Here is a 27,254-nt window from a genome sequence, read left to right as displayed (position 1 = left end):
GATGCCTTTTCACCACTGGGTTGGAAATAGAGCACACATTCCTGTCCGAGTTTCTGTAGGAACCAATGGCTGCCAGGTAGGTCTGACATGTATCGACATGGACCTGACTCAGCCTTAGCTAGGTGCGCTGAGAATGACAACACCAGATCTAGAACGCATGATGGGGGCTCCACTCCTGCCTCCCTAGCCCAGAAGCAGAATCTGGCCCATTTACTTTTGTAATGCCTGCGTGCAGCACTGCTTCTAGCGCCTTGGATGATTTCCAGATTGTCTTGAGACAGATTGAGGTGCCTTAACGTTATCTGCTCAGAGACCAGGTTGCCGGTCTCTGAGCAGATAAGGTGCAGCAGGGGTGAACAACCGTTCCCCCCCTGCTGCATCAGTAGAGATTCCATCCTGACAGGAAGGGGAACCGGAGTCTGATCGGACATTTGCAGGAGGTCCCAGTGCCAAGGCCTGGCCGGCCACTGCCGCGCCATTAATATCAGTAGCAATTGGCGCGTCTCTGTTTTTGCAAATGACCATATTAATGAGGGGGGAGGGGGGCTGAAGGAATGCTTAAGTGGGTGTACTGATCCTAGTTGTGGGGGAAGCATGAGAGGGATCATGTCCTGGATGATACCCTTAGGAATGCTTCCCATTTGTGGGGACAAACAGGAGTGTTAGGAACTTATTGAATAAGTGCTCCTCACAGGCTGGTTGAGGCACATTCCTGCACCGGCACCTGAATAGGCAGATTTGTTCTGCCTGTTCTGTTAAGGAAATAGCAGGTGCCAGAGAGATCATTACAACCATATATTACCTGCATTACCAAGCAACAAAGTGGCAAGCCAACTTATTTCCCACTGTCTAGTGACAGACAACTAAACTAATTAAACTAAATCCTTCTTTGAAGACTGGAGGGTTCAGCACTTCACTGTTTGACTAATGGCTTTGGCCATTTATGTGGCTGAAAAGGAATAATTGCTAGATGTCTAATTGATCACAGGAAAGGAATGCTTCCTTCCTGTAATCTCAAAGCCCAGCAAGGACCTTTCAGAACATTAAAGGGTCATATTGCATCTCTCAGGCAAAAGGTCAGGTACTAATGCAAAACAGCAGAACATTAAATCTTTAGTGAACCTTTTTCCATGTATGCTTGTTGTCTGCCCCCGCTGTGCCTGTAGCACGAGCACAAAGCCTCTGTGTACCGCATTTGTCCCATTGTGGTCAGAGAGGTGGTACACCATGTGACCTGTGGCGTGGGTATTTGAGACCATTCTTCCCTGGCAGTGGTTTCCTGCCTTTGGGATTCACTGGATGGGTGCACATCTAGTTTGGATGCCATCTTGTCCATGTGGGCCGCCATTTTGTCCAACCCCGCTGCACGTGCTTCCGTGGCAGTACTGGGCCAGGGTTCTGCCTGTTAACTTGGACACATATGCTCGGCCTGTCCCTGCACCTCAGTCGGAGGCCTCGTAGGCTATTGGGCCTCAGCCATGGAGCCGGTAGTGCCATCTGCGGTGCGTATCAGCACCCCCTCAAGCCTAGGCCTGTTAATAGAGCAGTGCCCCTCGGGACGTGTCCCAGTGTTTAAGCCCCTTGGCTCCTTGATGACGGGACTGGGAGGATCTTTAGATCCCTGAGCCATTAGGCTGCTAGCTGCCTGAGCCTCGGTACCCTTCTCGCCTGCAGCAGAGCCTGATTGGCCCCTCCCACTAGCGGGCCTCCCTGGGAAGGAGTCGCCCTTGCGGGGAGGTTTAGAAAACAATATACTTGCCTTCTTGGTTTTCCTTCTCACATACTCCTTTATATGGTCTGGTGGAGACCTGGCAAACAGCTCCCTCCACTGTGCCAACCAATTCTTCGGGGAGTAAGCGCATAGCACACCAAACAGCTGTGCCATCCGTGGTCCATGCCAAGGCACCGGAGGCAGTGGGCATGCGGATCTGATGTGCGAAATGAACCATCGCAAGAAGGGCACCTGCTGAAGCCCTCCACAGCCAACATGCATCGTGGACGGGCGGCACACTCATGGACGGTGTCCTGTAAGAATTAGAAGTTAGTAGTAGAAAAAAATAAAATCTGGAAAAAGGGAAAAACGTATGGAATTGCGTGTTGTAGAGACTCAACCATGAGCGCTGGTGAAGTAGGTCAGCTCCCGTTGATGTGGAAAAGAGGACTGAGGTGTGGCACTGGTGGGCGGGGTCAAGGTAGCGCCTGCTCCTGGGGCAACGCGCAACTAAATTTAATGGGAAGACAATTTTTTATGGTGAAAAAGGTTGCGTTCCCGTTCTTAGCGAGGGACGGCCATACAGGATGGAGGAAAGAGGACGGGACATAGGAGTATATAGTGTAATTACAATAGTATACTGGAAAATCTTCTCTGTATTGGTAATAGTTGATTGAAAATGTGTATCAAAAGAGACTTCATTGTAGGCAGTCACAATTCATGCTGTTTAACTGAAACATCAACAAAGAGATTCTTCATCAGACCCAAGTTTCAACGTCAACAAACTGCATTGTCGAAGCAAGAAGAGCTGAAGAATGTGCCGCTGCAGATTTTCGCAGACACCTCTAATGGACAGAGTGAACACAGTAGGTTCTGTCACTGCTTTGAGGCCATCACCATTACCATGGAAAGATAATTCCCCAGAACATGCATTTTCTATTCCTCCCATTCTTCCCTGCAAGCATGCGTAGATGAAAAGGATACTTTAGAGTCATAGGAGTCCGAGTAGTCCTCGGTCTCATACTACCAGGATCGATGCTGCTTCTCTTTATGGGAAGATGAAGAAGAATGATGCAAATTGTTATGGGAGTGGAATCTTTTCTTAGCCTTTTTGTGGCTCTTCTAATCAGGAGTGGGGCCCTCTGTCACTATTTCCGAAGACCCCACATTATGACAAAGCAGGGAACTTAGTGTTGGGAGGGCCTACCACCAGTTAAGCAACCTGCCAACTCATGATTTTGGCATTCATCAACTGAGATGAATCGCACTGCTAGATGACGTGATCCATCCCAACAGCCACACACATTTTCTGTGGGTTGATTAGGGAAATATTAGTGTTTGTAATGGTGTAGAAGACCCAGATAAGTTTATAAAACTTTGGATACAGATTTTTATTAATAATAAATCGGGTAGGAAATGCCTCTTTATCCCCAAGACTAAGAGGGGTTTCCCTACCTCAAAGGAAACTAATGAGATTGTCAAGTCCTAAACTAAAAAAAATAAATAAATAAAATTGTCACTGTCGTGTCCCATGAACTTCTGTCCCTAACACTAACAGTCGAATTTAAACCTGCATGGCTGATCTCCACTCAAAGGAAATAAAAGTGCTCTTCGTGATTTCGAACAAATGAAGTTTCCTGTTTCATACAGCTCCTGAGCGCCCCAGCGCCGCCTACTTGCCTCCTTCGTGGCAGTCTTCGTTGTGCCAAGCAGCTTTCTCCTTCCAGGAGTATCCGGCAGCAATTGAGAATGCAACAGTGTTTGAAGGCTCACTGTAGACTAAGGCTTTTCCCCACTGGCGCGTTCTGTCCCTTCCGTGCTTTGTCTCTCGTCTGGTGCAGCTTCCCCGTTTGTCCTCTTTGGGTGGCGGTTCTCTCGTTCTCGCATCTCTCCGGCGTTTTCGTTTTAGCCTGAGCTCGAACTGCAGCTTGAACCACTGTGCAACTCCAGCATTGGATGGATGTCATTCTTCAAGCCAATCACAAGGTTTTTTAACACAATACTACTCGTTGACTTGCTTGTGAGTGATCATTGTACTCCTGACCATCTCCTTCATCACAGTACCGTCTGTCGAACTTCCTGCACAATATCTTCTATTATCTGTGGTGTTATGCGCATGTGGATTTGATTATATGCATTTTCAGTGTTATTTTGCAGGTCAGTTTGGCCATATGCATTTTCAGTGTTATTATGCCGATCAGTTTGGCTATATGCACAATACTCTATACTGTCCAGGTAATCAACATTATCATGTAGGATAGTTGCACAAATATGACAGTTATACATGTTAGTTGTTTTCGAGGATGGAAATAGTATGGCTTATTCTTGGACGAGATGTAGGGTGAGGTAAAGGAGGGGGAGGGTGATCCCATGTTCCATATTCCTTCCCCATGTGCCCCACCATTGGTGCACCACCCCCAGGGGGACTATTGTACTGTGGATGCATCGCCCTAGCCCCATAAGTAAGGACTCTTCCCCCAGGGAAGAAGGGACAACACCCTCAAGATTCGTAACAACTTTTCAGTCCGTACAGCACTTAAATACCAAAGGCTTGGGAGGGGCATGATTGCACAGCAAGGAATTGAATAAAGTGTTCCAGAGAAATTAGCATGTAGAAAAAAGGAACTGAGGTCATTTGGTGTGGTGTGATCTACTTTAAGGGGTGTTATTCCCGTAATCAAAGAGGCAGATCGTTGGAGGTAGTTTTTCCCCTGCTGAACATTTCTGAGAGAAGCTGCGCTGGAGGGTATCTATGAAGATAAGGGCTCTGCTGGAGGATGCAGTCCATCAGAAAACTGTAATAAATAAAATAAAAAAGGCGCTCCTCCGTTATGCCCTCTGGTACAAACTACGAACTCTGAGAACAAGCCCCTTGCATACTACACTTCAGGAAAGAATTTGAAATCCTTCTCTCTGGACAGTACCTCACCACCTAAGCACTGTGGCCAGTCCCATCTGTGCATTTTAACGATATCCCCCGATTCTAACGCAGCACTGTTTATGAGCGCTGTTCACACTGAATAAATCCAGACACGTCTGTTGCACAATATTTTTCATAAAATTGCTTAGGGTTAGTATGGCATGAGTGAATACAATTTGCTTTTTAAACAAAATGTATGACTTCATGCAGGAATCTGAAATTTCAATCTTTGTCAGATAACCTTTGACGCACGTTAAAATCAATGAACTATATGAGCTACAGTAATGTCACTTCCTCCATTGTTTCCTAGTGTGCAAGCTGTCATCCATAAGGATGAGGAAGGCCTTGGATACATTTACGTTCATTAACAGTTAAGGCTAGAGCACATGCTACCTTCAAAGGTTGCTTTATTGCTGGCTGTGGTCTAAATAGGGCAAGACAGGAAGAAACCTCTGAGTGGATTGGGAAAAATACATATCTAGGACATATCCATACACTGAGAGACACATTCCAGACACAGAAGGATAAAACGAGAGCCACACTGAAGGAAGATAAGACATTGACAAGACAAGGTGTGGCATATTATTGGTAACAGAGTGACATTTTTGAAAAATATGAGACTTGCAATTCGAGTTAATGAGAGCTACTGTGTGGTACAAGATGGACCATTGGGATAGGAGAGAGTTAAATTGTGGCAATGATCAGACAAATACATCCGGAGTATGGAGAGGCACCTCAGTGTTGAAGATACAAACATTAAAGAAGAAAGCGACACACAGCACATTAGGCGAAGAGGAAAGAAATATTGAGTTTTGTGAAGCAGCACGAAAAGCAACATGCACGGGCATTACTAAACAATGAAGATAAGACTTTGCTAGATAATGAGACTTCTATTATCTAAAAGCATTGTGGGAATAAGAAAATACATTAAGGGACATTAGGAAGAATGGTGACAATAGAAGTCCATCGGGACAAATGAGAGGCACAGAGGACAATGAGACACACTGGGGTTTAGAACATAGACGAACTGAAAGAGAGGAGTTATAACAACAGGTAATGTGCAACAATGGGAATTCTGAACAAATATTGGTGGGAGATGAGAAACTTCCAGCTAAGAGCAGACACCTCGGTCATTTCCATACAGCTTCAGCTTTACACATTTTATAGAAAAGCTAAGAAAGATCAAAACAAGAGATTTCATTGAACAGAAAGCACGATTTGTAAAGCGACTATCCTTTTAAATAGTTCTCAGATGACTGACCCCTTACACTTATTTGTCTGTTGGGTATCCCTCTCCGTATTCTAAGACAAGAAGATGCATCTCTAGTACTACTGCGAAATTATAGTTTAATTGCACCATTTTGCTGTATGGAATTACTTGAATGAGGGTGGTTCCCTGACTATTACCGCCAACCCTGCAATCAGATCAGCGACTACCATGGATTCAGAAGCTTGCCACTTCTAAAACGCCAATTAAAGCACGGACTAAAACCACATACTCAAAAGGGTAATACATACATTCTTCTTCCTCCTTGGAGCCTACACAGGCTCTATGTGATGGTAACTGAAGTCTGCTAAATTGGCCGAACCTGCCAGAGTATAGAATATTCAGGTGGAACAGAAGGAGCTGCTCATGGCACAGTAACATACAACAGCATGCGGAGCTAGGAAGGTATGGCATCGCATAGCAAGACTCCTTTGCTCCTCGGATTGCACATCTTTGGGCCTGCTCCCTCACCCCGACATATACAACTGTCTTCCCTTGCCTCACTTCCAGTGCTCCATTTCTTAATCTGAATTACCGGGTCGTGCTGAATAACCATTTCCTAAGGGCTTCTGCACCAATTTACAATAATGTATACAGTACTGTATTTTTATTTTTGCGAATTTAAATTGCAGCTCTATGAAAACTGCTCGAACAATTTAATTGCACGAGAGATTAAAGCATTATAGCATAATCTGAATGTTTCTCCCGTCTTCGAAACTACCGATGGGGGCTTTGTACTACAAACACGGTATATGTTGTGTTTTTAAATGAGCTTTAGTTTCATGAAAAAATGATCAGACATACTTGATTGTCATTATGTATCCTTCGAGACCTTTCCTGGGACATGTTATGGAGCTGTGTCAGTTAACTTACATCTCTCCTGGGGAAGGTGCTTAGTAGCTTGAACTCGTCGGAAGGATACCCTTTAGATGCCACAAAGTCGAAAACGACCTGCAGTTTGCTGCTGCCCAGGAAGCGTCGTTCAAAATACTCTCCACTTGGTGTCCTGATGCGCAGTTTACTCACAGGCTTGCAGCTCTCTTCCTTGGGCTCCGGGGGCAAGGCCTGCTCCAGAGAGAGTCTGATAGCCTACAGAAGGAAAAAGACAACTTAGATCCATCAATTGTAATTACGGGGTAAACGAGAACAATTTTCCATTCTGTTCAAGAAATAGCAGGTGCCAGAGAGATCATTACAACCATATATTTATTACCTACATTACCAAGCCGCAAAGTGGCAAGCCAACTTATTTCCCACTGTCTAGTGACAGACAACTAAACTAATTAAACTAAATCCTTCTTTGAAGACTGCAGGGTTGAGCGCTGCACTGTTTGACTAATGGCTTCGGTCATTTATGTGGCTGAAAAGGAATAATTGCTAGATGTCTAATTGATCACAGGAAAGGAATGCTTCCTTCCTGTAAACGTATATCTCAAAGCCCAGCAAGCACCTTCCAGAAAGTTAAAGGGTGTTATTGTATCTCTCAGGCAAAAGGCCAGGTACTAATGCAAAACAGCAGAAAATTAAATCTTTAGTGAACCTTTTTCCATCTATCGAAATATTTTCAACAAGACCCACTTTGCAAATGTTAACATTCCAAACGGGGCACCATGTTTCTGAAAGATGTTTGTTTTGATGTCATTCCCAAAAAAAGAATTGTGGACCAGACTGCATTCTCCTTACCTCTATTGGCGGCACAACATGCCAACTTCCAGATACTTTGCCATTCAGAGGTATTTAGTGCAGTGTAAAAGCTTTGTAACATATCACAACATATTTAATTTTGTTAACATTACCTCATCAAGGTGGGAGGAGGGGGTGTGGCCAGAAGCCGAATTAAGACGACGTAAAAGCTTGGAGCTTCGATCCGCAGCCCTTATGTTATACCCTGTAGATTAGTCCTAGGAGCCCTGGAAACATCTTGTGCGGGTAACAGAGCACACAGGTTGCCCGGGTAAACGTCCCGCTCGGAGTAGATGCGCACGGCTGGACTGGGGAGACTGGCCTGAGTTTTCCCTGAGGCATCATGTCGGATCCTGATGCAGAGGCACCCCTCGCCTGCTGCGTCTGGAGCCTTAGTCTGACCTGAGCATGGTGTCACTGCTGAAGGCAGATGTTGCAGCAGAATGCTCCGGATTGCTCGACACCTGGCATGATCCACAACAGCAGGGGACGCAGAGACACCCTCTAGCGGAAGGAGGGCCTCCCACTCTCACCTTGCCTCCTTCCCCGAGGCAGTGGCTGGGCCCGACAGGATGAGCATTAGAGGGAACTCTCCTCTCATGGATAAGTGTGCCGGAGGCTGAGAGACTTGCTGCTCGGTAGGCTCCGGATCACAGTGTCACATTTGTAGATGTGGGACTGCCCCGGGCTGTGATGGGATGCCCCAACAATCCAGGAGGGTGGAGGGGGTCAATCTGAGGAAAATTGCTCAAGTGAGCAGCTGATTGCAGGGGGAGGCGAGACGTGGAGGACGGGCCTGTTAAACGGATGAGCCATTTGGGAGTGCCCGTGGCCCTACAGAACAGACTGTTTTCACGTAGGCGAGGAGTCACAGTAAATACTGGCACAGGGACTTGGTTGTAAAAATGATAAGTTACTCCCCGTAGTGACTAACATACTCCTAGACTCCGAGTCCATAGGCCCCCTTCCTCCATACTGTAAAGGAGGAAGGGGGCCTATGGGGCCCTCGCTAGGGACGGAAATGGAACCCTTTTCACCAAAATAATGTCTTTCCCCTTTAAATATAGTTGGGGGCGTGTCCTGGGGAACATGCACTCCCTTGGCTCCGCCCACAGGTGCCACACCTCAGTTCCCTTTGACGCGTCGGCTATATTATATCTGCCGAATGATGCATCTTTTTTTAAGGGGGAGGATGGTGGGACATATTTCCTTCATACTGTATGGGTGATTACCACCGATTGGAGCCCGGGGAGGAGAGACAATGTAACTGCTAAGAAAACAAGCTTTTCAGGACCGCTTGGCCAAAGGCCGCATCTGATTTAGCACTGGCGCCTAAGCAGTAATGCTTTCAGAAGGCTGAAGGGGTAGCCCAATTGGCTACCCCGCTGATTGTCATGGCACGCGTCTTTGCAAGGCCACTGTTGTCGCTTTGGCTCTGATCTCATCAGCGTGCATGTTTGCTGGTAACTTCAGGCACTGCCCTTTGTAGGCTTCCTGGACGGCCATTACCATCCACATAGCTATCGAGACTGACACCCTGGGTCAGATCCGCTGAAAGTAATAAACAGGGCATCCGATTTGCAGAAGCTCCTAGTCCCGTCAAGGTAGAATCTCAGTGCTCTCCTGACGTAGAGATCCTATAACACCTTATCTACTTAATCTTTCGAGTTGGGAAGAAAGTTGGAAGGACAATTTTTTAATTGAGGTGAAACGACACCACCTTTGGGGGAAATGAGGGGTGTGCCTGGAGCACTATCTTGTGCCGATGGAAAACCATATATGTGTTGGTTGCCACTAGGGCCTGAATTTGACTGAGTCTGCGCGCCGAGGGAAGACCCACCAGGAGCGCTTTTGTAATCGTGACCAGTCTGATGTCTATAGATGCCATGGGCTCGAATGGTGTGTGGGCCAGGGCACACAGAACCACGTTGAGATCACAGATCGGGTGCGGGAGCTTGACAGGTGGGTACAACCTGGTTAGCCCTGCCAGATGTCTTTTGACCACCGGGTTGGAAGTAGAGAAAACATAATAACCGGAATTTATGTATGCACCTATGGCCGCCAGGTAGGTGCGGCATGTGTCAACCTGCAACCCCGACTGTGCCAGGTGTGCAGAGAAGGACAACACGTGATCCAGGGTGCACCCCAAGGGCTCTACACCCTTTCTCTTTGGCCCAATGGCAGAACCGGGTCCATTTGCTTCTGTATCGACTCTTAGTGGAAGTGTTTCTTGCCCCTCGGATGAAATCCAGGTTGTGCTCAGGGACCAGGCTGCTAGGGCTAATTTCTCTGGGGAGGGGAGCACTACAGCCCCACCCACCCATGCTGGTATAACAGTGCATCCACCCCAACTAGGAAGGGAAACGATGATTCAACAGTCTAAATAGCTCCTAGAACAATGGTCTGGCTGGCCACCGTGGCATTATCGAAATGAGGTGTAGTTGGTGTGCCTATTTGGCTTTGCAGATGACCTAGCGGATTAATGGAGTCGGAGGGAATACGTACGCCCACATGCCGTTCCACTGAAGCTGCAAGGCATCCGCCAGTGAACCCATGCCCCGTCCCATACAGGAGGCGAACTGTTGACACCTCCTGTTGAGTATGGTGGCGAATAGGTCTATCTGTGGATGACCCAACTTGTTGAATATCTCCTTCAGGACCCTCTCATTCAACTGCCACTCGTGGTCGTCGACCCTCAGTCTGCTGAGCCTGCCCGACTCTAGGTTAGACTCCCGCAGCAGGTCGATTACAGAGAGCCAAATGCTGTTCACTAAGGCCCTTTCCTATATATCAATGGGCCTCAGTGAAGTGCACAGAGGAGGTGATCTTGTGACCCCCCTGTTTGTTGAGGTAGTACATGCAGGTAGAGCTGTCCGTTTGAATACAGACCGGGCTGTTAATAACCGGAAGGAAAGCTTTCAAGGCTAGCCAGAGGGCCATCATTTCGAGCCAATTGATGCGCTTGTTCTGGTTCTCGCTCGACTATAGGCCGTGCACACTGTGGTTGCCCAGTGTGGATCCCAACCCTCGAGGGAGCTATCCGCCGTAATAGTGTATTGCCAGTTGAGACTGCCTGAAAGGCCCCCCCCCCATGAGATTTGTATCCATTCTCCACCATAATAGGTCATGGTGAAGATGCGTTGGTATGGTGATTAATGCTGCTTGAGAACCAGCTTCTTGGCTCCAAGAGGCTGGAAAATGGAGCTGTATCCTCCTCATTGTGATTCTGGCATGAAGCACTGCCAGGAGGCAGGCTGCCATAATCCCTAGCAAGTGCTGGTACCAACATGCAGAGGTCCCCTCCCTGCTGAGGAAATGCCCTGTAGCCGTTTTGATCGCCACAACCTTGACCACAGTGAGAAAAATCCTCTCCTCCTTTGTATCCCAGATGAGACCCAAAAAGGTCAAGGAATGTGTAGGCTGGAGATGCGACTTCTTGAGGTTGATGGAGAACCCCAGTCGTAGAGTATGCATTAGCCTGGCCACCGTATTCTCAACGTCCGCTGGCGAGTCTGCACAAACCAACCAGTCGTCGAGGTATGGATATACATGGTGGCCCTGTGATTGGAGTAGACCAGCCACCACATTCATGAGCCTCGTAAACACCGTTGGGGCTGAATTGAGGCCAAACGGGTGAACCTTGTATTGGAAGTGCGAGCCCATGACCCGAAACCATAGGATGAACGATGGGGCTGCCAAATTGGGATTTGTGATTATGCATCCTTCAGATCCAGGGAGCACATCCACTCTCCCTCACACAGAGACTTCGCTATCAGTGCTGGTGTAACCATCTTGAACCTTTGAAGGGGTAGGTAAAGGTTTAAGGAGAACAGATCTAGGCCTACTCGCAGGCCTGTCTGGTTCTTCTTCTGTATTTCAAAGATACGAGAGAAGAATCCCAAATTTCTCTGAGAGGAGGGTACTTACTCTACTTCTTCACTCTTGACAACAGAACAGATCTCCTCAAGGAGAGATGGTGTCACAATCTGAGGGGTGAGCAGGGGGAGGCGGAGAAGGGAGGAACTTGAATGCATTGTTCCCCTTTAGCATTGTGTATGTCTTTGTCGGCGCCCGTAAGCCTTCGGGTCATTGGCGCGCAATACAAATGTATATACAATACAATAGGAAGGCGGAAGCCCTGAGACACCACAGATAGTATCTAAGGGTCTGCGATTCGAACCTGCCAGGACAGAGTGTGGAGAGCAAACCTGCCCACCGCCAGAGAACTGTGGATCCTGATGATCCAGTCATTGCTTATTTACCTCTTAGGCGGGTGCCTGGGAGGGGGACTGGAAGAAGCCCTTATGTGAGGTCCTATGCCGTTTTGCCTGTGTTGGCTGGGGAACCTTTGTAGTTGCCTAGAGCGGTTGTCCTGGAAACCCCTAAACCCGCCAAAGGTACGACCTGCGTCAGCTCATGTCTGAACCTGACCAAAGCTCTTCGGTGCTGGCCTTCTAAGTATAGGCAGAGACTAGGCTGTCAGAGCTGTTCTTTTTCTTGTCCAGCTCTTTGCCAGTGGATGAGTGGGACAGGTCTCTTCCTGCAAATGTGAGGTCGAGGATGTGGTCTTGCACGTCCGTATTGAACCTGGTGGCTTTGAGTCATGCCGCACGCCTAATGTCAGTAGCCACAAATATGGCCTACCGGCACCGAGAGGATTAGAGAATCGCTTTCTGATTATCTATACTTTGCTTCCAGCCGCTTGTTGGTGGCTTGTGTGGAATGCGGTTTGGACCAACCCCTTTTTTTGCCAGGGCCTCCACATCCTTTTTGAGTGAAATGCCTGATTTGGTGGAAGCGCCGATAGTCAAGACTTCCGCCAGGACCCCTGCTTACGGTTGCTCCTTCTGTGGTTGTGGAATGCCCAGGTATTCTGCCAGGCCTGCGAGTGTCATGAAAGGCGTTTGCTGAGGACAGGGTTTCTTGCTCCACGGTGTCAGCCTGGTCTGCTGTTGTCCTGTAGGCTCATATTGTCTGCAGGCAGCGTTCCTAGGGGGGGCTTCTGGTTGATGGACTTGGAACTTGGAGCCGGCCCCATTACTGTAGGCTGAGGCTGTACTGGAGTTGGAAGAAGCAGTGGAGGGATCATGGGCTGAATGATCCCCTTGATGATATTTCCCATTTGGGGAGACCTTACGAGTGTGAGGAATTTTTCCCAAAAACATTGCTCACAAGCTGGAGCGACCGGTCTTGCACTGGGACTGTTCGTGTGTATGACGCTCTCCCTGCGCAGAGTCTGTCTTGGGCGTATCCCGCTTCAGTGTATCTCATTTGTCCCGACGATGTTGGGTAGGATGTGCACCGTGTGAACTGCTGCGTGGTCAAGGGGGACCATTCCATTGGAATGGTGCGTTTCTGCCTGGGCCGGCATTATCTCTGACTCTGCCACCATTTTGCCACTATTTTGTCAGGTACCGCCCCACATGCAAGCTGCGAGTCTGTGGAGACACAGGCGCTGGCCTCTGCCGGTTTACCTGATCACGTAGGCTCGGACCTGGCCTGCATCCTCAGGTGTCAACCTGGTATGCTGTACGCCCTCGGACATGCTGCAAGTGCTTTTGTCACTGGGTTTAGGCACCTCCTCAGGCATGGGCCTGGTAACAGAGCAAAGCCCCTTGGGTCCTGGCATGGTATTAGAGTCGCTTGACCCCTCACCTGTGGGCCCGGGAGGATCCGTGGACCCCTCAACTGCAAGGCTCGTAGCAGAGCCTATTAGGCCCCTCCCTCTAGGGAGCTTCCCAGGAAAGGAGTCACCTTTGCGGGGTGCTCTTAAGAACAAAATACTTACCTTTTTTCATCCTTCTCTTATCGTATGCCTTTATTTGGTCCAGTGCGAATCTGTTCAATAACTCTCTCCATCTCGCCAGCCGGTTCATTACTGACCAGGATGTAAAGGCGTTGCATGCCGAACAGCCTTTGCAGCCGAGACAGAGCGCGTGTCGTTCGGACATAGGGAAAGAAGGACGACGGTGGAAGGCACAGCCCTAAATGAAACCGCACATTTGACGAACATTTAATTATTATTGATTTAGTAAGGAGGACACACCTAACATTCCCAGATCCTTCCCACAATTACATACGCATCTATTGTCCCCTTTCTCGTAATCTCCAAGCTTTTCTAATAAATAGAGATAAATTCCAAGCAATAGCAGATGAAGCTACATTCAGAAAATAATAAAGGATGGGCTGGTACTGATTTAACCATCAATCCACAAACAGGGGTACCAAATACTTTTTCCTCAGAGAACGGTAGGCCAGACAGAAAAACAAGAAATGTGTCAAGTACTCAAACCCAGCTTGACACAAAGTGTTTTAATTCAAAATTCCTGCCCGATCTCCAACTAAAAATCTCTCCCAGCTCAATACACACATAGCAAGCTCTTGTAATTGGTGCCCTTATGGCTAAACCAAACAAGATATTCTTTAATTGAATTTGTTGAAATAATCATCAATTGTCTACTCATTGGTTTCAACAGTTCCCACATCTCTCTGGCATCAATTACCCACTCCACAATGTTGTTCTTTATAAGACAACGCACATTATTATCTATTAGTGAGGGATTCATACTCAAACCACTTGCATTCACATTCCCCAACATTGTCTTTATATTTGATAACCATCCAATATTTTGCAAACTTCTTTTTTCCCCAATAGATTCATTATCATATTTTGTGTGAGCTCTGCCCTCGATAAGACCAGACATGCAACCATAACATAATTAGCTCAAATGCCAGTAAATCTTCAAAGGACAAAATTATCTATGTGCTGAAAATTTCAGAGCTGATACTGGTAAACCTAATAGCAGTTTAGCAAAACGGTTTTCCTCTTTTTGTAATACACCATTGCCCTCATACCCCCCAGGCTGCAGTGCCATATTTGGTTTCTCCTATAATACGTGCATTATAAACCTTTTTTACAATACAAAGGGGTTGCTGCTTGTGCTGTTTCATGAATCTAAAAATACAACCAACAGATTGCTCCATAACTGAGACCTGTTTTTAAGGTATGTGAATTCCCAACAAATGTATAATTAAATCTAACACCAAGGTAATCAAATTGGGTTACTCTAGGAACTGCCAACCCATTCACTCCAAATTTTGAGAAATGTATAAAATCATCTTTTTCCCATAAGACACCATAACTGCTCATTTGTTGATATTAACCTGTAGATCAAGATCTTGTATATAAGAGGAACATTTGGTAACCAAGATCTGCAGTGCCTTTGGACTCCATGCAATGAGGACTGCGTCGTCAGCATAAATTAAAGCTGGGATTGAGATACCACCCAACCTTGGTACATCTGTATTACACTCCATCAATTTTTCCAATAGATTATTAATGTACAGGGAGAAGAGGAGGGGTGCCAAGACACACCCCTGTCTAAACGTTAATCTAGAACCATGCTGTACAATGTCTTTCAGTGTCCGATCGAATACATACCTCATTATCTCTATGCAAGATATCCAAGATGTCCAAGATAGCAACTGGGTAATTATATGACATGAGCACTTGTTTTAATTTATTCCGATTGACTATCAAAATCCGTGCTCAGGTCCATAAATGCGAGATAAATAGGTCCTTGTTTGATTTCCAAAGAATTGGCAATTATGAGGTGCAGATTTAGATATTGCTCCACTGTCCCCAATTTGGGCCTGAATCCCAATTGAATTGGGGATAACATCTCATGGTTAGTAACCCACTCTTCCAATGTAAAGAGTAAACACATCTTGAAGCTAGTATTCAATAGGGATATTGGCTGATACGTTTGGGGACTTTTTCTGCAACCTTTTTTTTATAAAATGGGAACGATAACCGCTCTCAACCATTCTCTTGGTCTAGATTTTGAGCTCACAATAGCATTAAACAGACTTTCTAGGATTGGGCCTCGAATTTCGTTATTATCTTGGTGATATTCCACCAATACGTTTGATTACGTTTTGAACTTTTAATAGCTTTAAGCACCTCTTCATGCGATAAACTTCACCATGTGCATACTCCACCGGCTTTGGTTTCATCAAAGAAGCAAACTTCAGATTGTACTCCCCTGCATTGGCTTCATATACTTCACTAAAAGGGTCTAGCCATATGTGGTCTTGGATGCTAGACTCCAGCCGTGCCCGTTGGCCTTTATATATAGGGAGACCATTGACTACTTTCTAAAAATATGGTGAATTATTCTTACACGCTACCTCCAGCCTATCCCAGGCTTGACTGACCAAAGTTATCTTCCGTTTTAATATATTCTTTATGATTTGCCCTACCCCAGATAATCTCATTCTTTGAGAGTCTTTATATTTTTAAGTAGGCATAGTAGGTTAGCCTTGGCCACTCTACAGTCCTTGCCGAACCATCCGATCTTAGGGCCTTTTTTCACTTTAGTCTACCTCTCCTCCAAATCCATCTTGAATATTTTCCATCAATTGCATGCAAGCTTGGATTATTACATACAAACTTGGATTATTACATACAAGCTTGGATTATTACCGCTGGGTTATTGGCATGATTTAGTAGTGTTTTTCTTCATAATATTTTTCCCCATAGCGACTTTTGTGGAATAGTTCCATCTTAATCTCTTGGTGGTGCTGCCATCGCAAGAAATCTCTGTAGTATGGTCAACTTGGTTGTCATTAGATTTGGCGCCAGGCCATTTTATAGCTAAACCAATGGCATAATGATCACTATATAACTCTTCCCTTACTCGAAATTTCTTAACCAAACTTCACATATTAACTGTTACAAGAAAACAATCTGTGGTTGAACTTCCTCTCGTGCTTCTAAACGGAATAGCACCTGGGATATCTCTAAAAAATGTACCATGTGTACTTCTAAGGCCTGCTTCCATCATCCAATGCCAGAACCGCAGCCCCACACCACACACCCTCGAGTCCACCCTCTGCGGTGAAGGAACAGAAGGAACATTAAACCTTATCTTCTTCTTGGTAAGAAAGTCCTTCTATCAGGCTGTTACCCAATCCCAAGTTAAAATTACCACCACACACAATCATTACATCATTACACATTATTATAGGAGGGGCTGGTATAGATATTAATATACAACGGCAGGCCCACCAGTGGAATCAATTTAAGTACTTAAATCAGCATTTCCAGATGGACACTTAGTTCAATAATTTCACATGCAAACTAGCACTCAACCAGAATCGCCAGCCATCCATAATATCTCCCTCTCAGCCCCTTTTTAGCCTTTACTTGATAAACTGAATAGCCATCAAGGACGAATGCATCCTTTTCCCATTCTCTTGCAAGAGGATAACCATGGACCAATTCAATTTCATTTTTACAAAGTTATCAGATAGTTTTCCTCTAGCACCTGTGATATTCCACGACAATATCGTAGTCAGTATGGAACTCTATCTGGAGAAGCACCTAACGGAAAAAATGGGCATTAACGGCCTATCCACATGGTTCACAATCGATAAGGCACACCGGGTACTTGGCAGAGCGCCGCCAGAGGTGGCTCAGCCCCGGGCAGTCATTACAAAACTTCAGGATGCGATACTCCAGGATGCTAACACAAGAGTATAATATGAACTTGATGGCGCCAGACTCCTGATATTCCCTGACTTCACCCAGGAAGTGCAGAGGCAGCAAAAACCCTATAAAGCGGCAAAGAGAAAATTCAGAGATATGAGTCTCAGATATATGATGTTCTATCTGGCCAAGTTCAAGGTCCTAGAAGACGAGAGATCCTTCTTTTTCATTAGCCCGGAAGAGGTGTCATACTGGATGGACACCTTGGGTAGCCCCCACAGGAACGAAGACAGGTGGAGAGAGCCAGAATACATGCCAAAAAGGAATGATGACCGTGGCCGCTGGTCTCGAGTCCCGTGAAGGGAGGGGACCGGCAATGTCCTCGTACAGCCGGACAGCACATTACGCTGCGACAGGAGTTGGATGGGAGTCTGGGTGTCAGTGCCACACAAGACAATGATGGACCGCAGAATGCAGAGTGCTCCGGGGAACCTTGAGGGCCGGGCATATTGACTATGGTTTACAACTGCCGACACTGACGGCGCCGTTTGCAGCAGGAGTTATTAGAGTGTGAGCTCTCTGTTGGGACCTATGGCGGCAGGCGGGCAAGACAGAGGCATTTGCAATGGGTTGGGAATTAAAGTTTACTGATCATTGGGGGGAGGGTATGGGGGTCGGTCTGGAGGAGGGTTGATGGCGGGTTGGAGGGGATTAGTACTGTAGTAGCAAACCCCAACCTTATATTTAAGAGGGAATGTTGAATGTTGGGCGACAGATCCACCTAGTTTCGAGGGATGTTTGAGGTGGAGGTGTTTTTTTTTTGGGTTGCAGGGAGTTTTGTTTTGTTTTACCTACACAGAGATAGTTCTACAAATGAAACAATGGTATGCAGGTATTATTTGGGCTCATAGGTCTGGGATGGTGTAACGCTCACCTGATTCCCGTAGAGGCGCCGGTCTTGACTGGGCGTATACCGGATCTTCAAAGGTGATGTGCAACACACGGCTGGCTCTTTGGGCTGGACCTCTGTGCACTGTATGTCTGACTTGAAGGGTAAGATGTCTGCAGATAGAAAATATGGGATTAAGGAACTGGGTTATTGAATGTCTCTCTCTTCTTCCCTTTCTCTTCTCCTGTAGAACCCCAAAGGTTAACGCTCTCACCTTAGGTAAGTGAACGCCGTGCTCTCCATCTGCCTCGGGGCAGGGTGCTGTAACCAGTTTCTTCACTGGATAAGGGGAGCAGGCCTCTTGACTTCAGAGGACTGCTGTCCGTCGTTTACTGCACGAACGGTAAGTTTCGAGTAATTCTAATGTCTTTAAAGTCTTTAGTAATGATGTTTCTTGTTTTGCAGGGTTCCGGCGATGGCGGATGACGGGCTGAAGTGAGTTGAAGATGGAGCCCGTGTGATGAATAGAAGCGCCTGGAAGCACGTAAGTAAGCGCTTGTTGCCTGCTTCACGATGCGCTCTAACTGTCTTTTTATTTTGCAGGTACAAGTTCGGAGCGGCTGCAGGGTGCCGGAATACCCACTGGGTTAGATGTGGAAAGGAGTAATGGCACGTGAGTATTAAAGTTCCCCAATGTCTTTAAACGCACCTTGTTTTGTCTTTCAGATGCGGGATGCAGCGCCGAAGGCCTCCGGAGCGTGCAAAGAGTTGGTAAGCTTTTGTCTTTCAGATGCCGGAATGCAGTGTGAAGACCTCCGGAGCGCACGAAGAGTAGGTAAGCCTTTGTCTTTCAGATGCCGGAATGCACCGCGAGGTGTTGGTGACAGCCGATGGACCAGGTAAGTGAAGAGCTGTCACTTAAGACCGTAATGCTAACCTGTTCTTTCTTGTCTTTATAGGTGTTGCTGAAGACTGGATTTAGGATGGTAAGCCTTTTTCCTTAGGCCCAGGATCAGATGCAGAAGACACAATGAGCGTTCTGCTGCAGAGGATGCAGAATAACGCAAAGCAAGATTCATCCATCGGGTGTGGTTTAAATAGCCTCCTGTAGTGCTTAGGTGTCTCCTTCCACAGCCACGCCTAGGTAAGAAAAGAGTTCCTGCTTTCCAGAAGAGTTCCAGTGTTCTGAATCTAGGGAGTGGCTCCTGCCCCACCCAACAGGAAAAGTAGTTCCAAACAGAAGAGGATCAGAGGCTCAACTGGCAGGCAAGTAAGCAGCATGTTCTGCTGCAGGTAAGTCCACCCAAGCATTATGAGCCCGGCGCTTCCAGCGCTGGGACTGGGCATATTTATGAGCCTGGTGCCACTGGCACCAGGACTGGGTCCAAAGGGTCCCAATTGGGACTGGTTGGCACTCGGAACCTGGGTTATGGATCTGCTTCCAGAAAACCCTGACCTTTTGGAAGCAGAGATCATGACAGATGGAGCCACTCATACATTTTCATGGCACAGGTTGAATGGCTGTAATTTCAAATTTTATGGTGGAATGAATGTCCTGGAACGTCAATGGTTTGTGTGAAAAGATAAAGCGGGGTATGGTGCGGCAAGCCTTAAACGGGCACAAGCCCACTTTCGCGTTTCTCCAAGAAATGCATTTGATGCGGCCAGAAAACAACTTTTTTAGTAGGTCCAATTATAAACTCAATATGCATGCAGGCTTTTCGAGAGGTTCCAGAGGGGTGATAATATTGATCCGGAAGCAGGTGCAATTTGCTGCGTCTTCAGTGACTTGAGACAGACGCAGGAGATCCATATTGGTTGTGGGTTCCCTTGCAGGAGAAGTGGGATTTTGGCAAGCCGATTCTGGGACTGCTTTGTGTGCATGCCCCATCACCATTACAAATGGAATTATGATGCAAGCTCCATGGGCCATTTGTACGACACCAGGTAGACCACTGGTTGGTTGGCGGTGATTTTAACAATGTTATGGACAGGTGTCAAGACCATCTTCCAACGTCACAAGGTGCAGGTGGGAGCCACACGAAGCTTAGCAAGTTTGTGAGTGCTAAAGGAATGGACTAGTGGATGCATGGCGTCTGTTGCATCCGCGGGAAGCAGGCTTTTCGTTTCACTCGGGAGCACACCTATAGCTTTCTAGGCTCGATTATTTCTACGTGAAAGGTACAGACGCCTGCAGAGTCAGAGATGCTCAGCCACCTTGCTAAAGGGTATCTCTGATCACTCCCCCTTGTTGATTACTGTGGGGGGGGAGCAGAGAGATTCTTCCTTGAGATTCAGTGCATATTACCTTGAGTTAACAGAGGTGGTTGATCAGCTACGGGAGCGTATGGTGGAATATTTTACCAGTTACATCTCAACAGTGGACAGTGCTGCAACGCTGTGGGAAGGATATAAGGCAGTGGTGTGGAGGGAGGTAATATCAACGCTGGCACCTCAGGAAAGATACAGGCTAGTGAAAATGGTGGCAGCTGAATTACAGGTGTTATGTCTGGAGCCGCTGTTTATCGCAGACTGTTCCCAGGAGAACCAATGTTCCTTGATACACATGAGGGACTCCTATCACCCTCCAGCACTGATACAGCAAGACAGGTGCATGTAGCACCATAGGCAAGAGTGTACAAAGTTGGAGACAAGGCTGGGATAATTATTGGCGTGGTTGCAAAACGCAATCAGCCCTCCAGCTACATACAAAGCTTGACTAAGGGAAACAGGGAGGAAACCAGGGTGACAGACGAGATATGCAAAGTGTCTATGGAATACTATTGCAACTGTATGTGGCCCTGGCGTGTCATAAGGAGAGACCTATACAGATCTAATGGAAGAGATCGCCCTGCCGCAGTTGACATAACAGCAGATCGAGGCCCTGTGGATAGTTATGGCCCCCGGAAAGAAATGACAGCGATATCCTTGCTACAGTCGGGTAAGGCGCCTGGTCTTAACAGATTTCCAGCTGCGCTATGGAAGAAGTTCAATGGGGAGATAGTAGACTCCATTCTGGCAATGTTTCAAGTGAGTAAGGAGACAGGGAGCCTGCCTCCAGACCTCCAAAAGGCGATGGTGGTAGTCATACCAAAGAAAGATATGCCGCCAAACGAATGTGCATCATATCGCCCTATATCACTCATTAACATGGAATCAAAGATCAAAAATGACCCTGCTTCCAAAATTGTTATATGTGCTTTGTGCCTTCCCGGTGTCAATCCCAGTGACAATGGTCAAACAATTGCAGGGGGAAATAATTACATTTATATGGAACAGGAGGAGACCCAGAATAGAAAAAACGGTCCTGACCCGGATGCCTTTGTTGGGAGTTTTGGGCATTCCAGATGTTAAAGATATTTATTGGCCACACAACCTGCCCTTATGCTGAAATGGTTAATGGAACAGGGAGTTAAAAGGTGGAGGGATTTGGAACAAGGAGTCATGTCAACCCCATACATAAACGTCCCTTTTTAAAGGTGGCACTGAGACACACTGGAGGCCAACTACTGGCCTCAACAGGCTGCTTGTTAAGGTACTGGCACAGGGCTATACAGATAAGAGGAATGACACCAGGTTTGAGACCCTTCTCGCACTTAGTCACAACCCAGAATGTAGGCCAGGGATGGTAGCCCTCTGACATTTGAGGGGTGCAAGACAAAATACGGGTTTGTGAAGCAAGAACTTTCTCCATTATGCCCAGGTCCGGCACTGGATTGTGTATAGTATGGTGACGCACGCAGAAACTAGGATTCCCACGGGAATAGAGTTTGCAATGAAGGATGGTATAGAAGGAGCAGGATTTCAAAACTGTACAAACTCTTATATGTTGATATTCCGAGAGACAGATTGCCTTGCATGGAAAGGTGGAAGATTACTGGGGGTGGACATAACACAAGAGGAATAAAAACATATATGTCAACGGGCACATAGGGCTTCTACCCCACAGATGATTAGCAAATGTGTCTCTCACTTGTCCCCACTCTGCTGGAGGCTGTGGTGAAATAGAGAATTTGGTTTACAAGTCAGAAATACCAAAGCAATTCTGGGATTTATTAGCAATATACCAGGCATACAAATGCGCATGGACCCGGTCGCATTGATATGGAGAAATGTTGTGAATGGTATCTATGGAATGAGGGGTCCTACAGTAACAGTGAACATGCATTGTTCAACGTGGATAGACTGACGTTGGTACAGTTTTGGAAAACAGTAGAGGGGCCAACTAGTCATGGAATAAATAACCGCTCTTGCTGTTGGAGGTTTGACTTATGTGAAAGTGTGGTCTCCTTTTCAGGAACATGTCAGAGAAAGGGAACAATATTATAACAAACTTGTTTAACAGAGGAATTCCTCACTATGGTAATGGACTGCCTGAAGTATAGTGGGGGGAAGGGCAGGGGTGATAAAGTGTATAGAAATGAAATTCGGCAAAGTGAATGTTTAGTCCACGTGTCGACAATTTATGTTCTAGTTAGAGTTGTTTTACGATTACATTGCAGTGTACATGTTTTGATTAAAGTCGACTGGTCTGTGTACCCGAATGATGGATAACAAATGAGAAGGTACATGTACTGCTGCTAAGGCAAAATAATGAATACAGCTTGTACCAAAATAAAAAGCTGCCCAGTTTCTTCTTGGAGAACGCTGCCAAATGACTTAGCTTAGTTATCTTATTTTAACAGGCTTTTATACTACACCAAATCACCACAGTGGCGGTTTCAGAACTCCTAGGCTTGTCCATGGAATATCAGTGGGCACCCTCCAGGGATATCCAGGACTTAGTCTGCTGGAGGAAAACGATTGAGCAAGGAGAAGATAAGAGGATGGGAGCCATATATATTGATTGCCCATTACTACCATATGTCTTTTGATCATACATTTATCTGTATATATTCTTAATATTGATTAGCTCAAATATTGTTTGCCCAATATGCTTCAATTATGTAATACAAGAACAATTAATGATTTCATCGAAACAACTTCATCATTTGTGGCCCACGTTCCTTATATGACAGAAATTGAGTCTTTTATAGGTTCTACTTCGCATGATCAACATTTATCCAAAAGCACAGCATTGTTGATCCGATGTGTGCAGTATCAGTTGATTACCGATGGTACTATCACAGTTTGCATTACAAGTGCCGCTTTAAGAGTCCTTGTTCTGGTTGCAAAACATAGCTGCAAATGTAATAGACATCCATGGGAACATTTTGTTTTCGTCTGTTAATTCTGCTAATTTTACGGAAAGAATGTCTCAAATGCAATATAGAGGTGCAAACCAGGAGCATGTGCCTCCTTGTTTGCTCCTTGGCAACTCTACAGACACAAATAACACCTGGATAAAGTGTACTAACACCCCCACACTAGACCTGGAAATAGGAGCTTATATATATATAACCTAGCATTTCCACAGATGATATTGACAGAGGTATTTCCTACAGGTGCGTATTATTGTTATCTATAGGAAAAAGCGAGTCTGCCTCTGTGTTGTGGCCATGTCACAGTATAAAGAATGTAAGCAAGACGATTACCTAAAAACTTGCCCGATATTCTATTGTGCATTTGATTCCCTCCCCTTCTTTGCTTACATGTGTGTTTCTATTTGTCCAATTTGTAGAAGGCATTTTTTAATCACACTGCAACCATGACGTGGGGAAAGTACAGCCCATTGAAACAACCTAATTGTGATGGGCTCTGCAGGGGGCAGTGCCAGGTGTGAGAAACCTTGGCATATCCTCAACTCCTACTCACCCTGGATCCTCTTCTCAGGTGGCCTGGGAAAGGCCATCGCTCTTAGATCCTGATCCTGTTGGTGGAGAACCAAGGGAGGATCACCTGGGTGGAGAGTCCTTGGGGATTGGGAATGGGGAACACTCAGGACAGGCATGGTATCCCCCTTTCTGTATTGAAGAGCACCTAACTCTCCCCCAGTGTGTATAGGCTACTGCAAAACCTCTCCCCTCATTTTCCAACGTTTCATCTGACAGTACTGAGACGAGAAAGAGGGGACAGAGTAATGAACACTAAAAACACTTTTTTATTTTTTTATTTATTGGTTTATTACAAACCTTTAAAATATCAATAATTGAAACAGTTTTGATACACAGTTTCCAATTTACAGTTTTTCACAGTGAACATGTGTAAAATCCATCTACACAATGGGCCTCATTCCGAGTTGGACGGTAAGGGATACCGGTAAGGAGACCAGTGCCGGTAATCCCTTACCACCCAATTCCTAGGTCCCTTAGCAGGTACCATAAAAGACGTGTGGTCTGACTACACGTTCTTTACGGGACCCTTTAAGGGAACTTGGAGCTAATAACGGGCCAGTTATTACCGCCTTCCCATTGAGCCCTAGGGGGGCTCAAATGGGAATGGGGAATGGCATTTGGAATGGGGACTTAGCGGGTCCGCCTAGGGCGGAATGTCCCGGTAAGTCACCGCTCCACAAGACCGGACCCAGACACGATTTTGGAGGCAGCCATGGCGCTAATAGCGCCATGGCTGCCTCCAAAGTCGTAATGAGGCCCAATGTATTTATCATCATTTCAGGTTTCAGAGACGACACAGACTCTTGCAGTTTCTTCTATGAAGAACGTCAAAGCAATTGTCAGTTTATGGTCACTTTCATTGAAGCATGCTTGCCACCACTCTTCTGCATCAAGTGTCTGTCTTTCTAACATGAAACGCCCCAAGTGTTTGGTTCTTTCTCTTCTTAATGCTGGCCAAAACAAGGTTAAATGCCTCAATGTCTCAGGTTCCATTTTATAAAGTCTGCAGCTCAGATCTGTTGTATCCTGGCTTAACCACTGGCTTAGAAGTTCTCTGGTCTTAAATTGGTTGAGTCGAAATTTCATAAATATCAATCTTCGGTGTCTATCAGGAAACTTCTCCAAGTAGTTTTGAATTTTGTTTAGAGCTTTCGATTTGCTGGGAACATGTTGCATGACTTTGTGCTTAATTTTCTGATCTCCTGTATCTATCCAGTCCTGCATCCATAAAACACATTTTACCACTCTAATATGGGGATGGGGAAGATGCCTGCAGAGTACTGCGAGTGTTCGGCAAGCCCCATTGAGAATGCACACCTGCAACCTGTCAAGTGGTTGAAGGTGTATAAATGGAGTACCAGAGAACAGCACAGAGAAACAGGGAGGCCTGTGTGGGAGAGACCAAGAGGGGACCCTTACTGAGAGGAGGCAGTCATGGTGGGACAAGAGAAGGAGGCAGGACGCTGGATGAAATCAGGCAGGACCTGGGGAGCCCAAGGCCAGAAAAGCCATGAGGCAATCACAGGTGTGGTAGTCTCCACAGCCTAATAATAGCAGCTGGAGCAGCATGCTAGCAAGACAGCAGAGAGGACGGCATCCGCGTCACTGCCGATACAATGGAGTTGCCACCGTGTGCAGAGCAGCAGCTGGCGTGCAAGCAGGGCTAGCAAGAGCCGGTCCGTTGACCAGAGAAGCAGCAGGAGCCGCCGAGTAGGACTGTTTGGAAGAGTCACACTAGACCGGGCGGTAGTTAAGTATCAAATTAAATGAAAACTTGAAAGAAATGTGAATTATGCACCTCAAATACCGAACCGAACGAAAAATTGCAGCCAAGCCGCATTATGCATATTAAATACCGAACTGAATAAAAGCTAGAAGGAAGCTAAGAGCTACAAACAGCACAGAACTTAATGTTGATCACCATTTCTTTGATTATTGACATCCCTACATGTTGTTTAGCTTTAGTTGTGAGGGTAAGATAGGTTTGGACACAGCCAGCCTTTTAAGTTAAACTCTTTGACTCAAACTTACCTTAGTTTCACTCATGTATGGAAATCCAACCTTAGCAAGGGCAAATTAGGTCTTCTACCATCCTGACATTTGAGTTGATAAATTATATCTGTTTGAACTTTGAATCTGTTGTCTGTGTCTTGCTTCATGATGCCTTCACACAGGGCAGAAGTGAACACATCAGACACACATATGGATGCCACTCTGGCTACATTTTATTACACATCAAATAATAGAAAAACCATCACCACAGAAACTCCAAAACGGGACTCATAAATACCGCTCAACATAGATTACAAATTACATCATCTGAAATTAAAAGGTGGTCCAGGCAGACCATGACTGCCACCCTCGGAGCGTTCGTTCCCCTACCCCCCAAGCTCTGTAAGTCGGGGTAGGTGGAATGGAAAAAACGATTTGCAGAGGCGGAGACGATGCGCACCTCCTCCTCTGCACTCCATTAATGGGAGATTTGCCTGTCACTGCAACCCCCCCGCCCCCTGCCGCTGCCGGGCCTACACCAGAGACTCCAGGCCAGCCACTGCTGCACCTGACTGCCCCTGCCCCCTAACCCCCACGGTGGGCTCTGCAGCGGGCAGTGACAGGGCAGAAGTGAACACACAAATCATAGAAAAACTATCACCACAGAAAGTCTAACATGTGACTCAAAAATAAAACACAAGACTTTCAAGACGGACGGCAAGCAGTGAAGTCACGGCTGATCGAGCTATGTGTCTGCAAAGCAAGCTGCAAATTCACAACATGTTGAACATACATTTAGCGCAACAAGGGTGATATAAAGAGAAGCAGATCTTGGGAGGAATAGCGGAACAGCGCTGGTGAAGAATTATCTTGCACCGAGATCTACAAGTAGAGGTTCGCCGGTCCCACCTGCAGAGGGATGATATACGAGGCCTAGCACAAACCCACAGTGGGCGGATGCTGAAACAGAAGAAGCCGCTCCACCCCAGTTACCGCAAGGATGAATCCTGATTCTGTCAGAGAAACTGGAGTGCCCGGTGACCTGGAGTGATTTAAGGCACTGCCGTGAAGAGCTCAGAGCCCTCAAAGTGACCTGAAGGCTCCATTGCGAATTGACAGAACTCTGGGCGTAGGCCCGCACTGCACCACCCTTGAGTAATTCTTTCCCCCACATGGGCGAGATCCATCTAAACTAAGAGGTACGGGAAAGGAGGTAAGCAGATTCCCGGCAGGCACCCTAACATGCAAGCAGCAAATATTTAACACTAATTAGTGCAAAATTGGTGACGATTGCAAGGGAGATGACCTGGGGATAAACAGCAGATAGGGGTCGGATAATTATCAACTACCCCCGACACCCATAAGTGCCAACCTGCATATCTGGAAGGTAGCCGGACGACATACGTGCGACTCAGCAGAAGCCAACTTCGGGCAATGGCCGACATAGCAGGAACCACCCCACCCCTGCCACTGTAAGGAGGATCATTTTAAAATAACCTGGGTGGCTCGGGTCACCAGGGAGAGTCTT

The 27,254-nt window shown here is 46.5% G+C and overlaps 1 protein-coding gene across 1 annotated transcript in view; it reads right to left on the bottom strand.

Annotated features, from left to right (window-relative positions):
* Positions 1-27,254, bottom strand: part of FAF1 (Fas associated factor 1) — a 2,829,503-nt gene that overhangs the window by 251,980 nt on the left and 2,550,269 nt on the right. Inside the window, exon 18 of the mRNA XM_069642220.1 lies at positions 6,772-6,987. Coding sequence (XP_069498321.1) covers positions 6,772-6,987 — 216 coding nt within the window. The remainder of the gene's footprint in view (positions 1-6,771; positions 6,988-27,254) is intronic.

This window comes from Ambystoma mexicanum, chromosome 1q, assembly GCF_040938575.1.
Source record: "Ambystoma mexicanum isolate Mex_15411 chromosome 1q, UKY_AmexF1_1, whole genome shotgun sequence".
Lineage (NCBI taxonomy): Eukaryota > Metazoa > Chordata > Amphibia > Caudata > Ambystomatidae > Ambystoma > Ambystoma mexicanum.
The sequence above is the reverse complement of the archived record's forward strand: the minus strand, read 5'-3'. Positions and strand labels throughout refer to the sequence as shown.